Source organism: Fukomys damarensis, unplaced genomic scaffold (assembly GCF_012274545.1).
Source record: "Fukomys damarensis isolate Sample0158 unplaced genomic scaffold, DMR_v1.0_HiC HiC_scaffold_28, whole genome shotgun sequence".
NCBI lineage: Eukaryota > Metazoa > Chordata > Mammalia > Rodentia > Bathyergidae > Fukomys > Fukomys damarensis.
The window spans coordinates 13,249,907-13,269,908 of NW_022900940.1; the positions used below are offsets into that span (position 1 = coordinate 13,249,907).

Sequence of the window (20,002 nt, forward strand, 5' to 3'; positions counted from 1 at the left end):
TAGAACAAGGTTTGGGAACCCCTATTAACAAACATGGGGTTTCATAGGAAAATCGAAGCCTTCCTGTGTGTACCTATCGCAGTGGTTCTTCGCTATGAGAGTAGTCTGTTTATGCCTCTGAGAAACTTGGAGGCTAAGAAGATTGGATTATAAAAAGCAGGAAATAGTTCAGAGTATGAAGGGCTTTAATCTAATTTTATTAGTGCATGTTAACTTTATAAGATACTAGATTTCAATGTGGTATTTTTTATGTGTTCATATAACATGCTTTGATCACATCTGACCCCCCACTACTCTCTCCCTGACACCGTTCTTCTTCCTCCCCCTTATTCCCTTCCTCTTGAAAGTATGACAGATTCTTGCTCAGCTGACAGATGTTGGACAAAGCTGGTAGTTCTGAATATAGGTTGAGGCATCAGATGCATGGGGCTGACTCTGGAGTCACCACTTACAGAATGTAGGACTTGGCAAGTAATTTAACTTCTTTGTGCGTTCGTTTCCTCAACTCTAGGGGTAATAGTGGCACCTACCTCACAGGATAGTTATGAGGATTAGATGAGATAATGTGTATTAAAACCTTAGTGCTTGGCAAGTTGGGAATGTTCAGTTGCCATTCACTATACTGTAATTTACAGAAGACCCCCAGGCAGTAGTGAGTTCTCAGTTTATCAGAAGTGGAGGAAGAGGAGCAAGTTATGCCTGACATCTTGGTAGTCATTGGCATTGCTTCATTCTTACCAGGTGGGAATGAATTGGTTTAGTTGAGATATCCTCTCAAATCCCAGAGATGGTATGAAAAGAGAAAAATCAGACTCCAGGGAAGAATTTTCATCACCCCTTGGAAACTTGTGTGGACTCCCTGTTCAGCAGCCACATTTTTAAAATTCTTGGACTTAGCCTAAGGACTTAATTCATTTTGCAGCAGATAAGTGAGCATGCACAGTGAACGTCATAGGCTGTGTTGGTCAGGGTCAGGTCTTATGAAGCAGTCAGATGGAAAATCTAATTCTCTGGATTCTCTCAAGGCCACAGCAAGTGCTTCTAGAAGTTGGGCCAGCCACAGGATGGAAATACTTTCCTTGGGGAAGGCTCAAAGTCCTATAGCTGTTCTGGCTCTAGGCTGCTTATTTCTAAGCCCTCCCCTTCTGCTGCCCTGATTCGTAGCTGAGATGCCCATACAAGGCACATGCGGGCAGGCTGACTCACCTTCCAGGGAGTGCCGTGATCTTGTGCTTTCCCATGAAGCTCTTCAGCTCTAGGGCAGATGCCTGCTTTGTGATGAGGCAGATATTTGCCTTTCCTTCACTTATTTTTTGGAGTATGTGTTCAGAGGACAAGTTATATCTCATTATTCTCCCCACTATCTATAGGCCACACAGTTTAATTGGGATTGTGACTTCTTACACCAAAGAAAGGAGTGTGTACCTAACCCCTGCCAGCCCACTGCCTTCCAGCTGTCTACAAAGTGCCCCCTCTCTGTCAGACCCTAACCTTACAGTACCTCTTAAAAACAGGTTCCATTTCTTTTCAAGTGTTGGGTGGGGGTGGGGGTGGATAGTGAGTTGCTGCCCGGATAATTAAACAGTTCCTTCTTATTTTCAAGACTTGTCAGCAAAGATAGATTTTTTTTTTTAATCTTAAGTCCTTGATTTTTTGGTCTCTGTCCAGCTCAGTCAGCTCCAGGAGGGAAAGCTGTGTGCACTTGACCATGATTAGAGACCAGGAATGTCAGCTAAGGCTATTGTTTTAATTGACCACAGCCCAGCCTAGTCAGAAGGAACTGGCTTAGGCAATTGGTGTATGTAGGGGCAGGGAGTCTCCTTGTGGCCTTTTTCCTGTTGGGGGCCTCAATTTCCTCATCTGTAAAATGTGAAAGGATGTACTAACCTGGTGGTGTAGAATTGCAGTTCTGTGGAGGGCTGGAGTTGGTTCCAAGGAGGAGTTTCTTGGGCAGGAGGGAGGATCCTGCCATCGTGTTTCAAATAGAGCCATTCTGCCGTCTGTCTCTTATATATGGCGTATTCATATAGGATGGTATTTGGGGAGAAGAAAGAGCAGAGTTGGTTGCAAGAAACATTTGAAAGTTGCTGGAATAGAATGTCTCCAACTTTAACATTCTGTGATCTGTATTCTCTTACTCTTTTGTTTGGTTTGAACCTTGGCTTACCACAGTCCTGCCTGCTGCCCCTCCCACCACTGCTGTCAAGATAGCCATGGCCGGCGGTCACTTCCTCACCCTGTCCCTGACCCCACTTCCTTCCCTCAAGCATGTCATGTGCAGACCTGCTGTCAGGGGTGTCTGGGGCTGGCACTGAAGTTCTGCTCCATGCCAGCTTTGTTTCCTTCACTTTCCCAGCCTTCTGGTCCTGTCTGGCTTTTCATGTGGGTTAAAACTGTGGGCAGGAGGTAGAGGATTTGTTAGGACTCTGCTATAAGCCACTGACTTCCCCTGACCCCAGCTCTCTCACCTGTAATGTGATGGGTTTATGAATGATGGTATCTATCTTGGCAATCTCCTCAGACGCTGATGAGACAGCATCTGTGAAAGGGCTTGGGAATCGAATGTGATTTACAGATAACAGTAGGGTGAGGAAGGTCGGCAGGCAGATGCCGTTCCCTGGGGTGCCACGGCGGCTTTTGAGGATGGCCCTTGGTCTGTCATGGCATTTTGTAGTTCCTTAACTTTCTGGAAGAAAAGCAGGCTTTCTTTTCCTTCTTTCTTTACATTGTGCTATAGTTCACATACAATAAATGCATATATTTTAAGAGTATCACTTGATGATATTTGACAAGTGTTTTTATACCTGTTATATTGTTCTCTGTGGCTGCTATTAACACATTGCCACATTGGCTTCAAGTTACCAGGTTTATTATCTTACAAGTTCAACCAGGGTGCCAGCCAGACTGTTCCTTTCTGGAAGCTCCGGGAAAGCAGCCATTCTCTAGCCTTTGCAGCTCCTGAAGCCCACCCACATTCCTTGGCTTGTGGTACCCTCCCTCATCTTCATATTTATCAGTGGGAATCTGAGTCCTTCTCACATTGCTTCTCTATTTTGTTCTTCTTCTGCCTCCCTCTTCTACTTTCAGACCCCTTGTGATTACTTCGGGCCCCTCTGAAAAATCTAGGATAGTTTCCTTACTTTAATGTGGACTAATTTAGCATCCTTTATTTTATCTGCTGCTTTAATTCTCCTCTGGCTTCAGGAGATGATATTCCACTCTACTGTATGAGGTGACAACACTCACAGATTCCAGGGATTAAAGTGTGGACATCTCTGAGGGACCATTTTTTTTTATTACATTTGTGTAACTACCACTCAAGGAAGACTTTTCCTTCACTCTGGAAAGTTCTCTTCCCTTTGGAGTTTCTTCCCATTGTATCTCCTGAGGCAACTGTCTTTTTGTTACCTCTTGCCATCAGTCCATTAACTTTGCCTGTTCTGGGCCATATTTATGTTAGGTTCCCTCACCTGTGCCAAGTACTCTGGAAAGTTCTCTTCCCTTTGGAGTTTCTTCCCATTGTATCTCCTGAGGCAACTGTCTTTTTGTTACCTCTTGCCATCAGTCCATTAACTTTGCCTGTTCTGGGCCATATTTATGTTAGGTTCCCTCACACCTGCCAAAGGGGGGTGGAATGAAAAATTTGGGAAGTGTAATCTCTCTGTGACTTTTGGCTCTTGGGTTTAGGGGAGGGGCAATGAATGGGAATAGGTTCAGGGAAGGTAACTAGGTGGATTTGAGGGGTGGGGGCCACACATACCTGCTTGCTCTGGCCTTAGGTCATATCTGGAGTGAAGTCCTTCCTCCCTCAAACACCGAGATCAGTTTATTGGAGAGAGATTTAGAGAACAGATCCATGGACTCTGGAGGCTCTCACCTGAGTTAAGATGGCCCCAGACACTAGAGAGGAGCATGTGAATGCCTCCCACAGCCGAAGGAAGCTGTTCTAGAAGCCCTGCTTGAAGGCTATCCTGTGCTACCAGCTGCTTCTGTGCAGGAAACCTCTTAGCTCTCCCGCTGTGTGGCCCTAGGCTTTCACGTCTCCTATTATAAAAGATCCTGCTACTTTATTTCTGGAGACCAGTTGTCTTACTTCCCACCTATCTTCACTGAGTCCAAACAGGTCTCACCTCTTGCCCTACCCTCCTTACCTAATTCTCAACCTAGGTGTCCTAGTGAGATTACATTTTTCAAAGTGAGTTTGAATGTCTCTGGACTGTGCCAGAATAGTTAACGAACATGACCTTTAGGGTGCTGTGATTTTTCAAAAAAGATTAATAATCATAACTACTCATCAGAGTCTTAGTGGAAGGTGATACACAGGGACGTTTGCCCTGAGTTCCTGGCATCTCGTAAGCAGACTGTGATGATCTCCTTGGGGCTTCAGACTACCCATGAAGTGCTGTCATTGTGCACGTGAGAAGAGTGGGGTTTCAGAGGTGTTGTCACTTTCTCTGGTGACATCTGGTAGTAAGTTATAGAGCTAAAGCCCAGGTCTTTCTGATGCTAGAAATACTTTTGTCACCACTGTGCCATCCTTCCTATCTTCGCTGCTCATGGAGCTGCTGTCATGGTGGTATTTTGTGTTCTCCCTCATACAGTAGTGGTAGAAACACAGAACTAGTACAGTTGGGCCCTGTGCCGTGGCATCCTTTTCATGGGGTAGGTTCAGGGAGGCTGGTCAACTTGCCCACAGTCACAGAGCAAGTGGGTGAGGGACCTGGGATTCAGTCCAGCAGTCACTGGGAAGCCCACCCTGCTGACCACTCTGTTAAGAGAAGCTTCCTTTCCTTGAGGCGCTGATTGTGTTTCTCCCTTTTGTAACTGATAGGCCTTTCCTTTCACTGCTTGAGACCTTGGAGCCAAGTCTGAATTCTTGGCTCCCCTGAGTTCTCTCTATCCCATCCTCCAGTCACCACCCTTTTCTTAGTTTGTTTTCCTAAGCTTCCTTGTATCTTCCTAGTATCTGTTGTCTACTTTCTTGTTTTATTGGACTCATTCTGTTGATAAAGCTGCTTAAGGTCCTGGAGGGACTGACTGTAATACATAATGCAAAATAAACATCCCGGCCACTGCAGAAACATATATGAAAGCTCAGAATCCTCAGGCCCTTGCCTTTCTCTCCTTTCAGAAGATTTTCCCTTACCTTGAAGGTATCAGTTGACATGTATAGGGCTAACTGGCTGGATGTTGTGTGGTTTGCTGCTGGCTGTCTGTGTGTGCTGACTAGCACTGGTACAGATTGGACGGGCCTCATTCATTTTTAATTTAAAATTAACTATGTTAATTAATTGTCTTGAATAACCAGCTTGTCCCCAAATGTTTTTTTTCCCCCCGTTTGGTACCAGGATTGAACTCGGGACCTTGTGCTTGCCAAACTAGCACAATGTCATTGAGCTGCATCCCCGGCCCTGTCCCCAAATGCTTTTAAAGCTGCCACGATGCTGGGGTAGCTGTTGAAGCAAATTGTCCTTAGGGACGGACCACAGAGTCAAGGAAGAATCTTCTGTGACTCTGGATGTGGGAAAACGAATCTTGTCTTGGGGTGAAGTCCAGTCCTTGTTTAGCACATAATTATAGGTTGTATTTTTCATTCTTACATATCCTTTTTGTTTGTGATTGTATTGGCTCTAAAAAGAGGTGCATTTTTGGAGCTTGGATTCTGCTTTTTAAGCAGTTTTCCAGAATTAATTTATTTGGTGGTATTTTTGTCATGTCCATTGCATTGAAGAAGAATCTAATTTGGGGAGGTCCAGTTATGAGGAACCATAAAAGATTTGGTTATAGTGACTCTTTAACCAGATAATTAGGGAATATCTGCTGCATGCTGGACTCCTAGGAGCTCTGGAGGCAGCTGCTAACCACACAGAGAGGTACCTGCCTTCATAGAGTTCGCACTCTGCATGGGAGGTAAACAGTGAACACAAGTGTCATTTCAGAGCATGCTGTTGCTGTGAAGAGAATAAAACAAGGCATATGAAAATAAGCAGTTGGTCTGGGAGCTGCTTTAGAGTGGCCTCATTGAAGAGGTAACATAGCAATGAGTCCAAAAGATAAGGTCCTGGCCTTGCAAAGAACCAGGGACAGCAAAGGAAGAGAGTAGTGGCATTGAGTATCTGCCATAGAACTGTTTCCTATCTGACTCTTGGGTCATTTTCATGAGGATTAGGGTGATTGTCAAATCACCACTGTGTCTCTTCCTCACCTGGCTGCCAATTCCATGAGAAGAGAGTCCAGGTCCTTTTCGTTCACCATTGTTTCTCTTCTACCCAACACAGTACACTCGTGACAGGTGCACAGTAGTGGGTGGAAGGATGAATGGAATGGGAGGAACCCAAAAGTAAACCAAAGGCAGTAAAGGGCAATGGAGGATGCTCAAGATTTAAGCTTGGTTCTGCTATGTGAGTCTTAGAGGACTCAGTGACACATGGAATGTTAATGCTGAGGAGTCAGGGAGGTGGAGACATGTCTCTGAGGATTTGGGAGTAGATGGAGGAGAAAAGATAGAACCACAGAGCACATGCCGGAAGAATGGATTCTGTGTTATATGTAAGAAACGACCAGAAGTCAAAAATAGCAAGAGGGAGAAGAAAGGACACTATTAAGAAATTCACAGTGGGCAAATGGAACAGACGTTTGTTCATGTGGCACACAGGCCTCTGGCCAGAAGGGTTGAAATGACTGTGGTTACATATTGACAGGTCTAAAGTATGGCAGCTCTCCAGGAGGGTGCTGACTCAGGCATAGCAGGGCTTGTATGGGCCAGGGTGGGAGGAGTTGGGGGCCTTTGAAGAGGTGGTAGGATTTTAGTTCTTTCCAGATTTGGAAGCCTAGGGCTTCCCTACAGCGAAGCTTTCCATCATTCCACATGGGAGGGCATGAAGTTGGCAGAAAGATCTACTGGGAGAATATATTGTTTGGAGCTTTGTTTGGTTCCTCTGCAAATTACCGTATTGTATTTTTATGTAAATAACTCACAACAGTGTGTTACTTGCAAGGGGTGAAAAGTGAATACTCATAAATGAAATCCAGATATCATATTGTGTTTTTACATCAACAATGTATACTCTTGCTTGCAATGGGTCCAGAAACAAATGTGTATCCATGAGGCATGCTACCTGTTAATTTTGAGCTTTTTCATATAACCACTCTTATCTGTCCTTTAAGGTCTTATTTGAATATCACTTTTTTTTTTCATGAAAATTTTGAAATCAGTGCAGCCCAGTTTTTTCTTCACTAGCTCTGCGCTCTTATAACATGTATCTTCCTGGGCACTTTTGACTTTGATGTGTCAGTCTGACCTACAGCTCTGTCACCTTTACCTGTTTGTTAACGACCCCTATCAGCATCTGACACACCTTACTCATCTGTATGTCACTCATAGGGCTCTGCACAGGAGGGGAGCACAGAGAAGTTCCTGAACACATGACCGCCCTGCAGTGATCACCAAAAATATTTCCAGAATTGGAGATGTAGTTTATTGGTAGAGTACTTGTATAGCATGTTCAAGGCTTTGATCCCTGATGTCACAAAAAAATTAAACAAACTAACTTTCCCATTCCATTGTTGATGGAGTTGTTTGGTGTGTGTGCAGGGGAGGAAGGGGTGATTCTCAGTTGGCTGAAGTCTGCCTGCCACATTTAAGCAGGTTCCACAGCCTGTGTGGCTGCTTTGAGCACAGATTTCTTTTAAAGGCACTGTGTTGAAAATCTCAGGCCTTGGACCCCAGAAAATGATGGGCTGCAGAGCTGTATTAACCTTGGTCTCAATCTAGACTAGTAAGATATGTAACTAGCTCCCATCTCCCATTAAGTTTGTAACTGGCTGTGATCTCCCATTAAGTTTGGGAGTCTTAAGAGGGGGTTTAGTACCTCATTCATCACAGTGCTAAAAATCTGTGGGTTTTTTTTTTTTGGCAGCACTCCTTTTTCTGCCGGCTGACAGAAGATAAGAAGTCGGAAAAGTTCTTTAAGGTCTTTTATGATCGAATGAAGTTGGCCCAACAGGAAATTAAGGCAACCGTGACTGTGAACACCAGTGACTTGGGAAACAAAAAGAAAGACGATGAGGTAGACAGAGACGCCCCATCTCGGAAAAAAGGTAGTGCTCTTCATCTTCTACCAGCTGGACTTGGAACCATGGGGGAATGTGATGTTCTCCTTGAGGTTTTCATTCTAGACTTCAAATTGCATTCTAACTAGGGTCTTGCATAGAAAACAAGTATTCTGGTTAAGATATGAGTCTTCAAAGTGACTGTGCTGAGGTCCTGCTACTTAGGGAGTCTTGTTTAGTAAATTAGTGAACATTCTTCTGAGTCGAGTAGGAGGTTTTATTGTTAGGTTTTTTTAAATATTCTCTTCCCATGATTTCCATTCACAAGAAATTTACAAAACATGTACTTTAAAACTGGTATCAGTCATTTGTCAGGTAATTTCTCCCTGTTTTCTGAAGTACAAAGTGGCTCATCCATGGTCTCACTAGCAGAGAAAAACAGTATGAAGAATGGATAGACCTGTACGTTTTGGAGTCTAGCAGCCTTGATTATACTAATTAAATACTCTCAGCCATACTTTTCAAGTTTAGAGCTAGATCTCTCAACCAAGCACAATTGAAATCTGGAGAATTCCTTGTCATTAGGATTTCTCCTGTGCCTTTTTAACAGCATATGTGGCTTCTTTGCAATTAGATAGCAGTTGCATGCCCCCGTAACCTGAACCAAAAGTGTCTCCAGACAGTCAGGCTTGTCTCTGGGGACAGAACAGAACCCCTGGTTAAGAGCCACTCATCTAGAATGAGGATACAGAGAAGAAAAATAAGAATGAGTACTGTTTGCTAAATACTTAGTATGCAGCAGGTACGTGTTAGCTTTCAGCCACTGTAATAGAACCTGAGATGAGCCGGCTTAGAAAGAGAAAAATTTATTTTGGCCCTCAGCTTCAGAAGTTTTAATCCATGATCGATGGACCCTTTGGGCTTTTGGGTCTGTCCCAAGGCAGCTCATCACGATGGGAGTGTGTACAGAGCATGGCTAAGAAGCAGAAAAGATCAAGATTCTGTGGCACTTTTTAAGGGGACACCTGCAGTGATCTCAGACACCCCAGAGGCTCCCCCTCTTAAAGACTGTTCCACTCCCAGTGGCACCACAGTGAGGGACTAGACCTTTAGCATACAGGCCTGCAGCACACATTGCAGAGCCAAACTATAGTAAGGCACTGCTCAAAGGTTTTTTTTACCTTTGTCAATTCATTTAAAATCCTTTATAATGGTGAAATTATTATCTCTGGTTTCTAAGTAAGGAAACTGACGTAAAGACATGGTAATCAACTTGTTAGTGACTTGCAACTAGAAGGCATTGGAGCCAGCATTCAAACCCAGGCAAGTCTAGCTGCAGAGTCGTGTTTATAATGCCTTGGTTGTGTCACAGGCTTATTCTGAGGACCGGTGAAGATAGCACATAAAAAGTTCTTAATCATGGAGTCTTGGCATTTTGTAAAGGGCCAACCACTTATCAGTACAGTAACAATAATTATAGTAGTAATTAGCATTACACTAAGCCTCTTGGGAACCTTCTGGAGATAGAATTCATTGTTGTTCTCCCATTTTACAGAGGAGGAAGCTGAGGCTTAGGGCTTTAGATTCTGGAGGTCAACAGAGCTATACTAAGGCTTTGCCTCTAAACATAGTGCAGGCCTAGATGAAATGTGAGAACCACAGCAAGCTGTGGGCTTGACTCCAGTTTCATCCTTCCTAATAAGTGGGAGGAGAGAGTGACTTCTTGCAGCATTTCGCCAGCCTTGTGGATCTCTAATGAATACTAGAAAATAGTTTTCTAACCTGGTCTTTGGTGTGTAAGTGGTCCTCCTGAGAATACAGTGGCCTTGTCTGTCTCATGCTTGTGTTCTAGCAAAAGAACCCTCGACACAGATAACAGAAGAGGTCCGGGATCAGCTCCTGGAGGCATCTACTGCCACCAGAAAAGCTTTCACCACCTTCAGGAGGGAAGCCGACCCTGATGACCACTACCAGCCGGGGGAGGGCACCCAAGCCACCACTGACAAGACCAAGGACGACCTGGAGATGAGTGCGGTCATCACCATCATGCAGCCCATCCTCCGTTTCCTGCAGCTACTGTGTGAAAACCACAACCGAGACCTGCAGGTGAGGGGTGGGGACGCTCTGGGGCCTGGCTTCCTCTGACAGTTCAGCTCCTCTCACTTTGGTCAGGTTGCTTGAGTTGAGGATCCAGTATGATTGTCTGGCACAAAAGTCTAGACAGTTGATGTGATCCTGTCTTCCCTGGTGTCTCCAGAGGACCAAAGGTTCACAATCTCGTTTACCAGGTGGCTTCATATGTATTTGTTCAGTGTGTATAGGTGCCTACATATATATGTATCTTGTATCTTGCTACTGTTTGGCATATAGGTGCTCATGTAGAAATTGGACGGATGGATGGATTATTAAATACATTAGATTTACAAAATCAGATACTGTAGTCATGCACAGCATAATGACAGTTTGGTCAGCGACAGAGTTCCTATATGATAGACTATGCCATATAGCTTAGATGTGGTAGGTTGTAACATGCAGGTTTGTGAATGTGCTCTTTGCACAACAAAATCATCTAGCATCACATTTCTTAGAATGTATTTCCATCCTTAAGCAATGCATGACTGTATCTGTTGAATGATTGAAGTACCTGCCTTCTGGTGTTTTACACAAGTAAATACTCCAAAGTCTTGTTGATTATTTCAGAAATCTTCTGTTCTTTTTGTTGTTTTGGGATCAAAACAGCAATCAAGGTTTACTGGGCACTTAGAATATCCTAGATGGTAAAAGTTTTTTATATTAGTACTGGTTATATTTTATTGATAAGGAAACTGAGATGCAGAGGATATGATTAGGGAGGTCAGAAGTGGGACTTGAGCCAGAGATTGGTAATCATACTATGATCACATGTTGCAACAGGGGACATGTTGTCTTTCTTGTGAAGTTTCTAGCAGCAAAAGCTGGAAAGACAAAATAGGCCTGGATCTGTGGCGGCCCATCCCCACGTGGGAGAAGCATGCTGGAGCTCTGGAACCTGGGCCACTGCTTGGTTTTGCTGCTGATTCTTGAACCTTGGGAAACCAGCCCTCTGCCTGAGTGGTGGAAATATAAACAAGGAAGGCATACCTAGGCATGTCCAATAAGATGGAGTGTTTCTTCCTGGCATAAGCACATTGGCACTGATAGTTCTGTGTGATGAAATGGTGATGGTATGAAAAGGAAATTATGCTAGTTCATATCTGGTGTGGGGAAAGGCTATACCTTTAAATACTGTGTCCCTGACTTTGTCCTACAGAAGACTTCATGGCCCTTCATAACTGTGGCTGGACCATTTGGTGTTGCCACATTTCATTGCCGTCACTTAAAATCTGCCACAGAATCTGTGTGTGGATCAGCTGAGCAGGACATTACAATGTTAGAAGTAAGGTAGAACAATGAAATAGAGCTGGGAGAAATCTGCAATATCACCTACTTGGCCTGTTACTATTTTTTAATCCAATTGGTCTGAGAAGCCCGAAGTTTAAAAACCATCCAAGATCTGAGATCATCCGTTAGCCATCAGTTGGCTACCCACAAACCCACTGTCAGACCCCAATGCTGCGTGGCCATGGCAATGCCCTTCATATAGTCTGGAGACCTTTCTTTACTTTGCTTCCAGTCAGCTTTGGCCACTAACGTTGACCCTGTCAGCATCAGTGTATGGCATCCTGGTTCCAGCTACCTCGTGGATTTCTCCATCTTTCCTTCTTAGCACTGAGAAGCCTGAGCCTCAGGCCCATAGGTTCAGACTGCTCATCTTAGTCAGGTGGAGAAAAACACCTCAAAGCCCCACAGTCTGCTCATTGTCTCCTCAGCTGCTACCCCAGTGTCTCAAGATGACTGTGCCTCTGGTCTCATCTATTCCTCCACCTGACAAGCTATACGTTTTAGTCTTGAGGGAGACTAGCTGAGGGGAGAGTGAAGGACTCCTAGAGAACTAATGTTTATCTGTGGCATCTTTGTGGGCCCTGCTGCTAGGGGTTGTTTCTAGGCTGAGCTTGGTGATTAGTGCCCTGTACCATTTCCTTACAGTGTCACTGGTCTCCACCAAACTTAGACTTCAAAAGGAAAGTAGGTAGAGAGGCTGCCTGTGCAGGTCTGTGCCACAGGCATCAGGTGAATCTCTGCTCTGTACCTGGCACTGGTACGTGGCAGGACCTTACCCGTCAGAGCTGAGCATCTCAGGCTGGAGCCACTAGGGCTCTCCTAGTTAATTTTCTCTCATTGCTGAGACAAAATACCTGACACCCAAAATTAAAGGGGGAAAAGAGAGGTTTCAGTCCATAATTGACTGGCTTCAAGTCAGGGTGGCTTGGCAGAGGGGCGTTGCAGAGGAGAACACTTTATGGCAAGCAGAAGACAGCAAAAGCAACGAGGGACCTAACTGCATCGTTCTGCTCCCTTTTATCTTATCCAGACTACTTAGGGTGGTTGACACACACCTTTAATCCTAGTGTCCTTGAGCCTAACACTGCACCATGAATCAGTTCCAGCATCACACACTGTAGATCCAGCCACCTCTGAAAAAGCCCCAGCTATGACTGCATGAGGCTTTGAGGGGACAGCCGGACACAGGTCATGACAAGGGCTGACAGTGCCCTTGCATTGCAGGATTGTGGTGCCATGTGCTGAGTGCTTCATGATGTAATCACAGGGCCTTTGTGGGTTTAGAGGAGGGGAACTGATCAGTGTGTAGGGGCCAGGAAGGCCTCTTAGAGGAGCTGGTGCCTGCTGAGGTGTGAGCTCATCAGACTCCAGGCTGCCCTTGGTAGAGTCCTCCCTGCACTTCAGAGAGGCAGTGCTTGTGTCCCTCACTCCAAGTGTGGTTCCGGTTTCAAGGACCTGCCTGCCTTCCGTCCCTCCATTGTCTGCCCTCCTTCCTGACACACCCACTTTCCTTCTACTATGTGAGTAGAGTAAGGCTTTGATTATACATGTTCATCATTTCTGATTTGGAAGTCTTCAGAAGTATAGTTTTGAACCTTAGCTCTTCACAAAATTCTCCTTCAAACTAATGTCCTGGGAAGCCATGGGCAAAGGTGCCTTTAATGAAATCATCCCAAAACTCGATTCTGCTTCATTCTGTGGGCAGCAGTGCTTGGGAGGCAAGGGGAATGCACAGGATATATTCATGTATGATAAAAGATGTAGCAACTTAATATTTGAAGGTACAGAAGGTTCAGCAGTTTAAGCCTCTCCTGCTTTGGCTGCAAAATCCTTTGTCTGAAGAACATCTTATGCAGAAATGTACTGAGCTAAACAGATGAGAGCAAAGCTGTTCTGTTCAAAGTGGGAGCTAGAGTGCTGGAGCTTTGCTCCCTTCATCCACAAGCATCCTAGAAGGTGGGAAACATCCCAAGGAACCCCCAAGTTTCTATAGGGCCTGGCGGGAAAGCCACTGAACTTGACCAGTGGCTCATAAGTACATAGGTTAGAATCATTAGAAACTCTCTCATGCCAGGTGTGGTGGTGTACACCTGTAATCCCAGCACTCAGGAGGCTGAGGCAGGAGGATCACTGTGAGTTTGAGACCAGCCTGGGCTACATAGTGAGTTCCAGGGACGTCTCAACTACATAGTAAGATCCTGTCTCAAAAAACCAAAACAAAACAAAAAACAAACAAACAAAGAAAACACCTCACAAAATCAGGCTTGCCTGAGTGGTTGCTTGCTCCAATCAAATTACATTTGCATGAATCCATTTCCCAAATGATGGCTTTAAATGAGATTCAGCTACTCTGAATGCCACCCTGTTGGCAGTGTTCTGGAACAGATGGTGGGCCATTGGGTCAGGGTTTCCTCATGGATCTGAGGGAGGAAAAGGCATTCTCATGAGTAATTTTCAGCTCCCTTGTATAAAGAAGTACAGATCAGCTCAGAAAGAAAAGGGAACCAGCCTTCTGAAGCAGCAGTCTTTGGGTTTGTGCCCAGAGGATTTTTTTTTGTTGTTGTTTTTGTCATGTTTATAACCTCAGCTTTCCTGTTGGTCAATGTTCAGTAGAGATAAAGCCACCAAATTTGACTTAGCCAAATGGGCAGTTGCTGTCTTAAGCCTTGCTTACTGTAGTCAGGAACCTAGTGGGCAGGACTCTACTTTCTATTCTTTAACCAGCTTCTGTGTGGTTTTGAATCCTCCCAAGCAGCTGGCTTGGCTTTGTGCCTGGGTTAATGACTGCAGGGCCTGATCACTCCACTGGAGCCTGCACATGCACAGAGTTGAAGTCCTTCACTTCTTTCTCCTCTCCACTTAATCTACCCTTGGCTCCCCCCAGGAAGACCACAGAAAGAGCAGGATTTCTCCAGCCTTGGCCAGGCAGGGTGGTGTGTGCTAACAGTTCATTGAAAGAGCTACTATGTGCCTCTCAAGGAGAGACATGTGTCTGTTTTTGCAGAGGATAAGAGGAAGTGGATCTGAGTCAGGGAAGAGGAGATTCTGGCCAGTGGGATAGATGGGACAGGCTTTCAATAAAGGGTAGCTCACACTGTGGGGAGTTACAAACATGGATGCCCCATTAGCTTATGAGTTCCCCAGTTCCCTTTTCTCCCTCTCATTCAAATTATTTCAACCAGCGTTTATGATGTACGTCATAAGCACCAGCAGCCCCCTGTGCTAGCTATGAGGTACCCAGTGTTGTCAGCATGGCCCCTCGTGGGGTTGATGGGCATCACCGGAGGCACATTGCTGTTTAGAGAGTAGAGAAGTGGTCTGGGGTGACCCCAACTCAAGAACGTGGGCCTGCAACATCAGAGAGGACATCCTAGGAGTAACTCTAGACCACATCCAGAAGGAAGAGGAGTCTGGGTGAGACCAGGAAAGTGTGACAGGCATAGGGAATCATGTGGTAGGAGCCTCAGAAGCAAGAGATTGAAGAATGCTTACAAGCAAGAAAGGGTTCATTGCTGCTGGCCAAAAAGGGCCTGGCAGGAGCAGTGACATCGCTGCACAGAGGCAGACATGGCAGAAGCGCTGAGGTCGTGATAGTGATGATAATGATGGTGACACTGAGCAGAGACGAGCAGGGCAGGAGCGATGATGTCACCACCCAGCAAGGGACCTGCTGGGACTGGTGGCGTCGGGAGCAATGGCAGGCTGTGATCAGAGCATGACTGGAGTTTGGAAGGAGGTGGGCCTTGAGAGCCACACTGTGAACAACAGTCTTGAGCACTCCACTCTTCATGGTGAGCACTCAGCCAGGCTCCGAGAGATAGTCTTCCCTCAGGAGCCAGACAGAGAAAGGGCGGAATGGCTGTGAAACCCCCGTTTGACTTCCGGTGACCCTGAAAAAAAACAGTCACTTGTCTTAGAGAAAGTCCGCACAGTCCCAACCCTTTTGTCTTTTCTACTCCCACTGGGTCTGAACAGTTGCTGAGGAAAAGGAACATAGATGAGGTTGGGAGTGGGGGAGTTAGTTTGATGACTAGTCAGTGTTACAGTTGGTTACCAGACTATAATCTGTGCATTCATGGATGTTTTCACTATACAAGGAATATGTGAATATAGTCTTTTTTTTTTTTTTTAAATCAGGGATCAAACTCAGGACCTTGTGCTTGCAAGGCAGGCAGCAGCATGACTAAGTTAAATCCCCGGCCCTGAATGTAGTCTTTTTATAAAGATTCAAATGAAAACAGTTAAAAGTATCGCCTCTCTTCTGTCCGTGGAGAACTGTTCCAGTCTTTTCTCTACATGTTTGAATCAGAACATCTGATTAAAGTGTTGTTTATATCACATATTAATCTATTTGCCTTTTTTTAAACCTAACCCTAGAGGTCGTTCCATACCGGCACATGAGGGTCTACTCAGTACTCCAAATTTATAGCATTAACTAGGAGTGCCGTACTGTAATTTCTTAACTACTCCCCAGTTGATGGCCATCTAGATTGTTTCCAGTTCTTCACTGTTACAGTGCCATAGCCATGGGTTGGCCATCTTAGGGGCTCTGTCTGCTGCTTTGTCCTATCCTCTGTTTCGTCTACATAATTGATGATCAGCTCAGAACACCGACCAACCATCAAGATACCATCAAGTTGGCTGTGTGAATGACCCTTTCCCTCTTCTCTCTGCCTCTGTTCTCCTTACCCGGGGACTGGCCATTTGCAGAACTTCCTTCGTTGCCAAAATAACAAGACTAACTACAATTTGGTGTGTGAGACGCTGCAGTTTCTGGACTGTATCTGTGGAAGCACAACTGGAGGCCTTGGTCTTCTTGGACTGTATATAAATGAAAAGAATGTAGCTCTGATCAACCAGACCCTGGAAAGCCTGACCGAGTACTGCCAAGGCCCTTGCCATGAGAACCAGGTAATCCTTTTTGCATTTGGTGTTGGGAATTTTTTTTTTTTTTTAATCATTGTAGAAAGTTAACAAGAGGATGTTCGGAAGTTACATCACATCTGCCTTTTGGCCTAGGGAGTCAGGAGGACAGGAGGCCTTTTTCTAGCAGTTGAAAAGTTACGAAGGTACTTTATCAGATCACTTCAGAACTTCACCTAATTAATGAAGGGCAGTGGAAGGGTTGTCTTTGGTCTCTTTGTTTGGTGTGATTCAGTTGTGTTTGTTTTAACTTGGCTTCAGTATCAGTTAGAGGTAGAAAATAAAGCAGGAGTAATATTAATACCAGAAAATAGCACTACATATGAGGAAAAATCAAAATGTAACTACTTGATGGGGATTTATATCAAACTTTTGAGAGAATAATCTTGCTTCACATCAAACAGCAAGAACATTAGTAATTGAGATTTTAACATGGAGTTTTAGGGAAAGAAAAGACCATATATTCTTGACTTTGGTCTCCCAAAAAGTAAATTTTTGGAGTGGAACCCAATATTTTGTTTTCTTGGGGGGAGTCATTACTCATTCATAGCATCTTGGAAGATTTTGAAGATTCCATTTTTTTTTGTTTTTTTTTTTTGGTACCTGGGATTGAACTCTGGCCTTTGAACTTGCAAGGTAGGTGACAGAATCACTGAGCTAAATCCCTGGCCCCTTGTAAGTTTCCATTTTAGTGCTAGGATGAGTATAATTTTTACCTCCAAATGGTGCTTCCAGGTAGAGAGGGCAGGGCAAGGCTTAAGATGGTCAGTTCTAAACCCAGAAAATTGGGAACTAGGACCTCACTTAGAGGAATGCAGTTTACAAGGGACAAGTCACTGCGTATGAAAAATTCTGATCTTGGTTGTCTAAGTGTGTGAATAGTGTTTTGTTAGATCTCCTTTCCTCTTTTTCCTCTGACAAAGCAACTGGCATAGTACCAGTTACAGTATAATAAAAAAGAACACAGGAATGTAAGGAAACTTAAGGGAAAGTCTATGATGTGTAAATACATTTCTTTCAAACTTGGGCTTTGCTTTGTTGGAGTAGATTGTACTGCAGATGTGGTCTTACCTGGAGAAAGATGATTGATTTTGATATTGTATGAATTAAACCAGAAGCTTGCTTTCCAAGCTTCAACGTTAATCAAAAGTACGAAATACGCAACACGAGTGAGGTAGGGAGAATGGAACACACTTCTAAAGGGGAAAAAGGGCTCAGGCCCTGCTATCAGTCACACACCATATTTTCCTTTAAGAACAAACATCAGCTATGCTGTACTATTTGGATTAGACGCAACCAATTTATCAGTTAGCGTGCATGGGGACTTTCCTACTGTTTACTGTTAATTCTGAAACTAGAGATTTTCATCTGTCTTTTATTTTTACCACTTTCTCACGGAAAATTGCTGCTCTCCCCTAGAGGTACTAGTGGGAGTGGCAAGCATTGTGTTGAAATAGCACTTCAGCCTGTTGGCCTTTGACGTCTGATTTATGACCAGTATTTGTGTAAATGTCTGTCTGTCTGTTTGCTCAGAACTGCATAGCCACCCATGAGTCCAACGGCATAGATATTATCACGGCCCTGATCCTCAATGACATCAATCCTCTGGGAAAGAAGCGGATGGACCTTGTGTTAGAGCTGAAGGCAAGTAGGGATTGAGAGCAAGCGGTGGAAGCATTTGGGAGTGGTCACTTTTCTGTTTTGCCTTGACAGGTGACGCAGCCAGTGTTGTGAAATTAAATATTAAAGACAGTTCTGTCAAACTAAAGGAATGATACAAGTTAAGGTTGTGACTAAAATGCAGATCTTCAGTCTTTCCAGATAAGGCTTTTTTCACTGTGAGGTCACGTGGGACAAACGCTTGCCACTCAGGTGCGAAACAAGACCAAGACATCCAAAGACCAAGAGCTCAACTCTAAAAGTTAGGAAAAGAGAGGCAGTGGAAACAACCTTCTCACTGTGCTGCCTGAATTTTCTCCCCTTTGAACAAAAAGGATCACTTGAAGAATAATATAATAATATAACTAATATAACCAAAAATCTCTTTTTACTTTATCTGAACATTTTTTTCCTGCTCTGTCAATGACTTAGTTAATGTAAATTTAAAATGAGGACAGGTAACACTAACCAAGAATGGACCTGCAGAGCCGGATGTGCTGGCACACACCTGTAATCCCAGTACTGAGGAGGCTGAAGCAGGAGGATCCCTGTGAGTTCAAGGCCAGCCTAAAATACAAAGGGAGACTCTGCCTCAAAAAAAAAAAAAAAAAAAAAAAAAAATTGGGCCTGCAGGTGCTTGACAAATTTCTCAGAGTTGTTTGCAGATGGAGGATTTCAGATGAGTGATAGGCAAGCCCCACTGGCTTTTGGCTCCTAGTAAACACTAGGATAACTTTATGGAATTAGAGCGGTGACTTCAAGGGTGCCTGGCAGCTTAGACCTGTGAGAAGAAAGCCCACCTCTTATTTAGGGATGCCAAAGCACTCAAAGAATCCAAAAATTCAGTTCTGAGAAGTGAACTTGCAACCCACCCTGGTATCTGCAGTGTATCTGGGGACACAGTAGCACCATTGGACACATTTCTACTTTAGCTCTTCCCACACTGATGCAGGTGAAGATCTGTCCTCTGTCTTATATCCACGTGCAGCGGTGAGCACTTTACCTGTATCGTAAGAGAGCATAGAACTGTGGGATTCCGCTGAAAGACTGATCGGTATACACTGCATGAATGATGTCCTAGGACAGAATGGCCTTGAGGGAGGCGTTCACAGAGAAGCTCAAGGCCAGAGATTTAGCCCCAGTGGTTCCACTGCCTGCCTTGTAAGCGCAAGGTCCTAAGTTCGATCCCTGGTACGAAAAATAAAACAAAAAACAAAACAGAAGCCCAGAAGAATGGCACAGTTGTTTTTATTTTCCTTTAGCAGTTAGAATTGAGAATCCAAACCAATTGTTGATATGGGTGTATGGTTTAAATAGAATTTTTTTTTTTCACTGTCTTTAACTCCTTTGGACAAAATTTGTTTTAGACTTGAGTGTCATGCAAACACATATACCTGGCTGCTATTTATCAGAAGGTACACAGTGAGCATCTGAAATAGATGGAGACATTCACGTGCTCCTGGTCAGCGCTTCAGAGACTTTTCCAACTAAGCCAACAGTAGGAGGATCACTGTAGAAATGATCTGCCCTGTAATGGCACAGCAACCTGACTGAAATGCTGTAACCCAAGCTGGGGGAAGGAAAAGATCCACTCAAAACACACACACACACACACACACACACACACACTTTGGAGTCCTCTACATAGGGAATTTGCTGTAACCCAAGCTGGGGGAAGGAAAAGATCCACTCAAAACACACACACACACACACACACACTTTGGAGTCCTCTACATAGGGAATCGTACACATTATTGCAGGCTGAGGGGCTTCAAATGAGACCAAGCCAAGAAGTACAGGGTGTGAACACATGAACAATTTTAATATAATGAGAAATTATGCATTGGCAGGCATTATAGTATTGCTTTATTAGGTCTCTTTTGTTAACCAGTATCAGGTACACTCTAATAGTGTTAGGAGTTCTAATGATAAGAAAGTTGTAAGACAG

The 20,002-nt window shown here is 44.3% G+C and overlaps 1 protein-coding gene across 8 annotated transcripts in view; it reads left to right on the forward strand.

Annotated features, from left to right (window-relative positions):
- The window catches only part of Itpr1 (inositol 1,4,5-trisphosphate receptor type 1), a 342,964-nt gene that overhangs the window by 250,706 nt on the left and 72,256 nt on the right, over positions 1-20,002 (forward strand). For all 8 annotated transcript variants that reach the window (XM_033757082.1, XM_019205188.1, XM_010608720.1 and 5 more), the window contains 4 exons: positions 7,920-8,100; positions 9,905-10,158; positions 16,183-16,383; positions 17,929-18,039. In XM_033757082.1, coding sequence (XP_033612973.1) covers positions 7,920-8,100; positions 9,905-10,158; positions 16,183-16,383; positions 17,929-18,039 — 747 coding nt within the window. The remainder of the gene's footprint in view (positions 1-7,919; positions 8,101-9,904; positions 10,159-16,182; positions 16,384-17,928; positions 18,040-20,002) is intronic.